At 36.0% G+C, this 9615-nt stretch overlaps 1 protein-coding gene across 1 annotated transcript; it reads right to left on the minus strand.

The window, feature by feature from the left end:
- Positions 1-994: 994 nt before the first annotated feature.
- On the minus strand, positions 995-7618 carry LOC18613628 (P-loop nucleoside triphosphate hydrolases superfamily protein with CH (Calponin Homology) domain-containing protein). The gene is made up of 19 exons (XM_088809808.1): positions 7188-7618; positions 6514-6680; positions 6290-6433; positions 5942-6184; positions 5780-5851; positions 5337-5405; positions 5137-5214; positions 4890-5021; positions 4721-4802; positions 4518-4613; positions 4238-4411; positions 4044-4150; positions 3747-3927; positions 3280-3439; positions 2936-3189; positions 2651-2814; positions 2357-2542; positions 1401-1891; positions 995-1311 (listed from the first exon to the last, which is right to left on the minus strand). Exons 1-19 carry the CDS (start codon positions 7303-7305, stop codon positions 1179-1181), a joined length of 3051 nt encoding a protein of 1016 aa, XP_088665934.1. The 5' UTR covers positions 7306-7618; the 3' UTR covers positions 995-1178.
- Between the last annotated feature and the right edge of the window lie 1997 nt (positions 7619-9615).

Consider the following 9615-nt stretch of genomic DNA (forward strand, 5'->3'; position numbering starts at 1 on the left):
CTGGTAATTATATTCCCTTTTCCCATTTTCCTTTCATCTACATGGGCTTTGTTTTAGAAGGTGACCATGCTAGAACCCTGTCACACTCACATGGGTTAGGTTACCTTGCTAGGCTTGTGACTTGTGACAGAATATATAGTAAAAACAAAATCATAGTCATGGCTCAGCTTATAAAATATTTTGAACTCGGCTTTTGTAAGTTGTAAATTACATAATTATAGACATTATGCGCATATAGAGACTAATCTTTTCTCGTGTTTTTAATCTGAAGTTATCGGAAAGTTGTCCAAGCTTAGACATGACTCAGAAACAACTAAGGAGGACAACCTCGGGACCGATGTAGATCTTCAAGCCAAACCAATTGGTGGGCTATTTTGTTAGTCAAACAACAATATATGAAATAGGTTATGCCTTCTGTCTCTAAACGTAAAGAGATTTTTACTTGCAAATTCCGATCATACTTTTCAATTTCCTAAGGTCTCTAAAGATACCATATTTGGGGAAATTTGTCATACAACATTGTCAAACTTTCACAGGTATTTCTACTTAGTAATGGATCAACCTTTCTGCAAGTGCAAAGCCATTTTCTGAAGCCATTGGCAGCTTAAAAAGGAAAATATACTTTCACCTTTTGGGTATTGGTTTGGGACTTGGAAGGGAAAGGAGCAGGGAATTGTAGGTAGTTTTCAAATTCCAATTGTCAAAGATTTTTTTTTTTAAAGAAAAAAAAGCAAAAATGTAGCTGCCAAACTCTGAACTACTTGGTGAACACGTAGTTTCAATGCTCGTTGAGTTTTAACAGAGCATTACTTAGCTAGTCGAAACTCAACTAGAGAGAAATGATTTTTTTTTTCTTTTTAAATTGAACAGCCTCTGGAATAGCAATTGCAGAGCCATTGCAAAGGACCTGTTAATTCTTTTTAACGAGATGAAGTGGAAAGCACAGTCTTTACACGGAAAAAACCGTGACAAAACCAAGCAGGCAGGACGCATCTATGAAATTGTCTTTTGAAGAAGCAACTGGAATTATTGCTGCTTTTAACTATACCACAAAAATTACAATGAAGGAAAAAATTATCTGTATATTGAACACCTCTCTCTCTAACAAATATAAAAGAAGAAAAATAAAAGAAAGAATCAGAAATCACTCCAACGTGGTTGTAGTGGTATAAACTTTGTTATTTTCTACTCCCAGTTTTGCGTTTCCCATCAGCAGGAGCTGGCTGCCTCCCATTTCGATGCAAAGGTTGGCTAACTCCATTGGCTAGTTTCCTAGATGGTGAGGGCCCTGACATGGTATTTAAATTTTTGCTGCAAAAATGAAACGACCCTTTAATAGCATGTCAAAAACTTAAAATGATAGTAGAGGATATTGGGCATGATAGTATATGTTGCCTTACGTCAGTTCTGGGTTCCTTGCTGATTTGGAAGTAGGTTTCTTGGTCTTTGACTCAATTCCGTTGGTAATGCTGCTAAGTTTGGACTGATTGAATTGCCAAAGCAAATCAGGCTCGGATGAGTCACTGGTAGCAGCATCAAGATCATCTATGTCATCAGCGCCAGCCATGTTGAACCTGTTACCCCCCATGAACATATTATATGATTGTTCTGGGTAAATCTTTGAAGAATCTTGGAGATATTTCTGGTAAAAGACATCAGACAAATTCCCATTTTCTGCTTCCCAACATCCCAGGGGGTTTCCTACTCTGTTAATGGCATCTTGCTTGTTCACCATAACCTTATCCACCCACTCACCCGATCCTGGTTCTTTCTCATCATCCCTGAAGTTTTGGGCAGGACTGATAACAGGAGGCCAGGGAGGTGAATTTGCTAATAGCTCATCAAGATCAAAACTTTGCCTCTTTTGCCTCAATGTAGCGTTTGTGCACACCTGCAAGACCAGAACAAGTTATCAAATTTATATTCTAGGTCTACAGAGTATCTATATCTCTGTGTATGTGTATGTCTATCAAGAATCCACGATGATGATATGAACAGTCAAGCTTTCTCGAGCATGTCGCGTAAACCTGATACATGAATTACTAATGTATTTGCAAAATTTGGCAAGATATTCGAACAAAATAATCACCAGAGAATTTCTCCCCATCCAACCAACTTTAATGGGGAGAAAAAGGAAAGAGAAAAAACTGCAGAAAGTATTACACCATTATCCCCAGTATCATTCACGAGACTGCATATAGCCAAGAAATTCTGAATTCAAGGAAACCATTCACACTCCACTATTCACGTCATCTTTAAATTAAGAGGAAGAATCAGGGACTTGAAACTGATGCTGTTCGACTTTATTAATGAAACCAAAATTTGCATCCAATCATAATGGGAAAGCAGTAAATACCTCAATGTTGCCCACGTCACCCATGGGTTGTCTGGAGCTCAACATAGCTCCAACCCGCTGATTAGTACTGAAGGGTGATAAGTCGCTAGCCTTTGTTCGGTATTTTTCAGAGCTGGCGGATACAGAGTGCAGACTTTGCTCTGTTTCTCCCTCTTTCCTTGCCAATGCTGCCTTCAGGGTAGCAATCTGAAAGATGATTTCAACATATTACTAAAAGGGAGAAAATCACATTTGCAAACTATCTCAAAGTAACCATCTCGATCAATATATAGAGGTAACTAAGAATACAATAACCTGTTCTTTGAGTTCTTTAACATCTGCTGTGTCTTTGTTCACTCGGGCAGCACCAAGTTCAACAGTAGCCACACGCTCCGCAAATTTGAGAGTACTAATTGTTTCACCTATGGCGTCAGGCTCAGGGCTTATGTGAACAAACATTAGTGTCTTGGCCTGCCCTCCTGAAAATTCATTTCCAGCCCCAATATAATTAAACTTTTTAACAGGAAAAAAAAATGAATGCCATAAATGAAGCTCCTATAGAGAACTTAAAAAACAACCATTTTGACAGTTTAAACTTACCAAGTGAATCTTGAAGAAGTTGAGTGAGTTTGCTGTTTCTGTAAGGAACATGTGGATTCTTTTGAGCAAGGGAAGCAATCACATCTCCTAAAGCTGAGAGAGATTTGTTTATGTGCTGTGCCTCTTTTAGTCGATCTCCTGTTACCTCAGACTTGTCTACTCTCTCACTTCCTGCAAGATCAACAAGATGCATGCAGCCACGGAGAATACTTCCAGATGTTAAATCTCTTCCTTGAACATGGACAGTCAAGCAGCTGCAAGGTAATAAAAATAGAATTTAGCTTTTCAGAAGGAAGAAATATTTCAGGATCAGGCAGTAGAAATGTAAAGCCAAAAGAAGCTACCTATGAGAACGGCTACTACGGTCATTTAGGGCTGTTGCACCAACTGCACGATTCCTGTGTCCTAGGTTCATCAGATCAATAACATCAGATGTTGATGAAACAGGCACAAGGTTTGCATCTGGTACATTGAGACCTGTCTGAGAACTGTTGCGAATTTCTAATGTATTAATAGATTAAGGATAAGACTGGAGCAAAAATTGACTGGCAAGGACCAACCATTCAAACTTATATGAAACTGAGAGACTTAACATTTTATTTTCATTTTTAAACCAATTTCAAATTTCTTAGCGTTATATTTTCAGAGCATCACCCAACTTTTGATCTAGTTCTAGATGAAATTAGAATAGTAAGACAGCTTTTCTAAGTTACCAATCTGACAAAACAACTTTGCACAGATTTTAACTGAGATAACATGATCTAATTTTATAAACTTGTGGGAAATAAAACTAAATGAATTGAAAAAGGATATCTTTTGTTACTTCCATCTGTAACTAGGAGATCTCTGACTTGCTCGTTATATATTTCAATCATCTGAACAGCAACATCATAGCGGAAGGTATCCTTTCTTTGTTCTGCCAGAAGAAACAAATCGCCTAATGCCCTATAATTAACACCTTCATTTTTCTCTGTCAGGTCTCTAGGTCCAGTCTGGAAATGTAAACCAAATAAACCAATAAGTTCAAAAGAAAAAGCTATATTTTATCACACAAATATTAATGCATCAAATTATCATACTTCTAGTAAACAATCCAACCAGCTCTTACCATAGTGTAAGTTTTTCCTGACCCTGTCTGGCCATATGCAAAAATGCAAACATTGTATCCATCAAGAACCGACCGAATCAGTGGCTGCATATCAGAAAAAACCTCCGCTGCAATACAATAAGATATAACTAAGTAAAGAATGTGAAAATTACAGAAACATTATCAATAAGCAATTACACTCTTAGTGAAGCAACCTTGAGTTGCAGATTGCCCAAAGACTTTGTTGAAGGTGAAGGACTTGCGTCCTTTACCATACTTTGATGGGGTGTTGATGGTGATGTTTCCCTCTTCTATGTGATCCACAGTGCTCAGATAGCTTGACTGTCCAGACAAGAATGGTCTCACACGGCAGTAAACACGGATACTTCCTGGTTAGATAAAGCAGATAACCCTTTATAATCAATTGGAGGACACAATACAAGGACAAGCATGATGAGGTTTAGAACTTATGCAAAAAACAAGTAGGTAACTTACCTTTAAGGTCCTGCACTTGATTGTATAGCTTGCGATTTTCTTCTAGAACCCTATGGTAACCAGAAGCAGCATGAGCTAGACCATGAATATGCATACCTGTAAAAAAATGCATTAACTAAAATTAGAGAAATACCTTGCTTAGCGCTTCTATAAAACAACAAGAAATACAAATAGATTCTTCTATTAAAGCAAAGTCAGTGTACCAAGATTGTTGAATTCTTCATGAAATTTCATTTGTATGAATTGCATGCCAGCTTTTGTGGCATTAATAGTATGCTTTAGCTCCTACAGAAATTTATAAAACATATAAGTGCTCTAGTCAAGTACATAAATTGACAAGAAATTAGAAGATTCGGCGCAAATAGCTCCCACCTGAATATCTCTTTGCTGTTGATCAAATAATATTTTCTGTTTCTGAGATCGACCTTTTAATTCCTCATCATCAATGAGGTTTTTATGAAAGGAATCTTCTTTCCTCCACACTTTGATGTTCTTTTCCTCAATCTAAATCATTACAATTGCGGGAAAAGAAAAAGTTTCAGAAACTCGAACTACATCACTAAGACATCAAAGTAAAGTCATTTAGTGACCTCTGTAGTAGATAAGGATCATTAGATACCTTTTTATCCCCAGGAGTCGGTTTTAGTGGAGACTTGTTGCAAAGAGAAGCAGTGATGTCTTTTGATGTCATTTTCATCTTTCAAATTTGAGAAAGATAATAAACAGATAGTTACTTGAGATAATAATTATATAGTGAATGACTTTTATTCTTCTGTAAATTTTGAAGTGCAAACTTCACAAAGATGAAGACTAACATACCATTTCACTTTGGCTTGCAATCCGATGCTCAAACTCCTCTACAACTTTACTGAGCACAGATTCAACCAGCTATTGACAACCAAAGATGACCCAAATAAGTAACAGAAACAGCAAAAAGGATAATCTTCCTTTATGATAGCGGTGGTGATAAATAATGAGAGTGCAAAAACTAAAAGAATATCACACAGACATGAAACAGTTGCACTATTAGTAGTGAACACACAACAAGTGAGGAAAATTGGAATCTTGAGGAAAGGTATCCTCAAGGTGCAAGGCACCTGAATGTTAATTAGACAACCCTGCATTTGCACTCCTATGCTTAGGGCAAAACTAACACATGACTACTACAATGCGATCATTCTGCTATCCCAGCTTAGATAAGCAAAGAAGTACTACACAAGTTTGATACGTTTATCGACAGTAATGAGCCAATGAAAACTTACCATTGGAACTTCTTCAGGCTTTTTATCTATTAGAATGGCACGAACCAGCATACTCAACGAACCAGAACTGGCCTGCTTGTACAAGAAAAACTTACAGCATTCATTCTCATTGAAGTAGAATATAAAACAAGTGAACACTTTAAACAGTTAAAGCTTACCAACCATTTTATTAGGATCAATTTCATTGGATTGACCATTCAATAATTTCTCATTCACGGACGAGGTCCTTTGCAAGGAGTTCATGAAAGGCTCTGAATTTTTTCTTACAAATGCCTTTCCTAGTGTGGTGGTGGCAGGTTTTACATTTCCACCAAATTTCCACACTCCATTTCCGCCTGTGAGCTTCCATTCATTATAGGACTTAAGTGCTAGAACACAATTCACAACCCTTGCAGATTTGCCTCCCTAACAATTTTAGGCAAATTAAAAATAAATAAATAAATTACTCAAAAAAAAGTTTGTTTAAAACGAAAGAGTTGTAAAAAAAAAAAAATTACTTGGAAAACATACTTGTTCTAGGTCAGATGCCTCAAAAGTAGGAAGCCCCAATTCTTGCCCAGCTACTAAGAAATTCCTTACATTTTCAAAGTACTGAAATGCTGACAATGCAGCTCCATCAGGTATGAGAACCGCATCACATGGACTTTCCACCACCTAAAAAGCAATTACAATGAAATAAACCGTAATTAAAAGTATAGAATCAATTTGAAAATCCAAAATTAGAAAGGTTTTACCTTAGGCACAGCTCCTGGTTGAACTTTATTGAGAACATTGCAGAGGATTATTCCACTCCTCAAACCAAGCCTAAATTCTTCCTCTGATGGCTCTGCCGGCAAATCTTTAGCCGCCACTACTCCAACCATCTTCCTTAGCCATCCAGCCGCTTCATACCTCCTTGATGCTACCATACAAGATATCATCACATTCAGCTTCTTTTCTTTCTTTCTTTTTTTTTTTTTTAAATTCACAATTAAATTATCTCATTTAACTTTTACTTACAAACATGGCACAATTCATCTATCTAAATTTTAAAAGAGTGTAAATGATCAAGGATCAGTCTTTAACAGATGACATGAAACCACAGAAAATCAATGAAGAGCATCCAAAGAATCCATAAGAGTTTCAAGTAAAAGGGTTTTTGTTTTCTATTTCAATATGCGGTTTAATGCATGATGCATAAGAAAGAAACAAGGTGGAGGGGATCAGAGAAGGAATTGGGAGAAAACAGAGTAATCTTCAGCGATTTTTCATGGAAATCGATCGTTGTGACTAGTTTAAAGTATAGAAGAAATCATTGTTTTTATTAGAAAATTCATCAACAAAATCCAGATGCTGAGAGAAAAAGCCAAAGGCTAAAACCAAAAAAAAAAAAGAGAGAGAAATGAAAGAGCAAAAAAGAAAAAATTACCAGCTTCCTCAGCTTTCCTAGACTCCAAATCAAGATCTTTGGAGCGATTGCCATGCTGTTGCAATACATCCTCCACAACTGAAGCTACTGAAAACGACAACGTTCCTTCTGCCGCCATTTTCTCTCCACAAATTATTCCAAGAAGAAAAGAAAAATTATCACAACTCCACCATCAAAATGTAGCTTGAAATGAGAGATCAAACAAGGAAGAAACAAAAGAAACCATATATAGAAAGAGAAAATAAAAAAAAGTTTGGTGGGGTTTTTTTCTTTTTTTTCCTCCTGTGATTTTTTTGTGGGGAAGTTGGAGTGGGAGTTGAAGTTCCTTTATGATATTAACACAGAACTTCTACAACACAAATCACATTCTCCATGGCCCTTTTTTTCTCTATACAAAGTAGAAAAGAAAGCTAATTCTGCTTTATACTCTCAGTCTTCTTTGAATCTCTCTTTTCCCCCACGGCTCCTCTTACTCCGAGCCTCATTCCGAACCTCCCGCCTTCAGAAGCGAGCTCTTTCCTTTTTTTTTTTCTTCTATTTGTTGTATACAAATACGTAGGACGGTGTTCAGGTGCTCCCTTGGCGCGTGGGGTTCAAAGCATGATTAAGGAAAGGACAAGTATGATTAAGGTAAGTATTAAGTAATTAAATTTTGCAAATCGCGGAAGTTTGGTTGGGTTGGCCAATGGCCCCCATAAAAGTAAACCCCGGCGTGGCTCATCAACAACTTGAAAGCTTTTAGACTCTCACGTCCGGAGACCAGCCGAAGCTAACAATCTCATTACTTTAGCCTTTATTTGCTTTACAAATTACAATTTATTTGAGAAAAATAAATAAATAAATTGGGTTAAAAGAAAATCTACCGTATATTCTAAAAAAGAAAGGTCGACGTTCAGCAATTAGTGGAACATAATTTGTTTTTCTACAGCCATACGAACGTTTAGTACAATTTAATTAAGGTTTTCCATTTTTATCTTTTGTTTCTCTTTAATTACCAAAGGACTTCTTCCTCTGATGATAGCAGTTATAAGGAAAGGTAATCGCATCCTCTAAAAAGTGATCATAATCATAATCATTTCATTAGATAGATGTTACTATGTCCCTTTGGCCTTTAAGTCCATTTGCAATGCAAAGCAAAGCAACTTTCTATATAAATCTACGATGAAGTAATTAAAAGCAACCCATTTCAATATTTCATTCTATCAAAGAAACCAACACAGCCCATTTCACCGTCTTTCCTGCCAACAACCCCAAAAGAAAAAGGAATAGAAAGGACAGTCGTCAGCAAGGAAGTACATATGCATACAGCTGGAAATATATCAAGCTTGATCGATACGTTATATGTTCCTATGTTCTTCCACATACTGCCGCATTTGAAGCTTCTCACATTTGTGGACTGATCTTCCCAGATTTTTCCTTTTTCCTCAATTGCTCTTGATTTGTTTAATAACAAGCTTAGCTTTTAAAGAAAATCCCTCCAACCCAGTTTAAAGAAACATTTGAACATTCAAAAATTTGGGTGGATAATGGTCTTTGTTTTGTCGGTTTCGTTTGATGCTCTTGAGCCAGAAAACGAACGTCACAAGAAGATCAACTTGCAATCTGATGACTTCCTTTCACAAAAATTACTTGGCAAAGTTCAAAAATGTGGTTGAATTTAGTGGGTCTTTTTCTAATCTCTCATTTTCAAAATTAAAGAATGGTTGGGTGCTACCAAAATGTTATCTCAACGCGTCTTTTGAAGCTCATTCAGTTGGATCTCTCATACTGACAAATCCACACAAAATGGATTCTTTGTTGCAAAGCTCAAAATGCTATCAGCAAAAGACGACTTACCACCTACCTTGCTTCCGCGTTTAGCCACATTGTTTTGAGGAGCCTAACTTTGTTTACTGTTTGATTAGGTTCATTAAACATAAGTTTGGAATTGGTGGGAATATGAGGAAAATTAACAAGGATTTGAAAACTATTAATTCTTTTCTGTTACAAAAATCTAAATTATTCTTATCAAATCAAGGTAAAATATTTCGTATCTTATAACAATCCTGCATACGAAATTAACTATTATGATCATCCTTAAAACTCAAACCTAGAGATGAGAAAATCTCATCAAATTAGAAAATTCATTTAAATTGATGAGAAACTAAGTTTGATCGAATCCAGTTTTACTGAAAAAGTTTACAAAATTTGAACTTGAAATGATTCGAACTCGAAATAGTTCGAACTTCACATGAACCAAATCCGTAAAAATCAAATCCAAAATAGATCTAATCTGAAACTTATAAAAATTTAAATTTATGACTCGTAAAGACTTGAATGGTAATAAAATGATTTTGTTCAAACTGTGATAATGAACAAGTGATAAACTTTTTTTTAATAAAATTTTATATTTTTAAAAGAATACTATTATTTATAATTATTATATAAT

This window comes from Theobroma cacao, chromosome 1 (assembly GCF_053813885.1).
Source record: "Theobroma cacao isolate CCN51 chromosome 1, ASM5381388v1, whole genome shotgun sequence".
Lineage (NCBI taxonomy): Eukaryota > Viridiplantae > Streptophyta > Magnoliopsida > Malvales > Malvaceae > Theobroma > Theobroma cacao.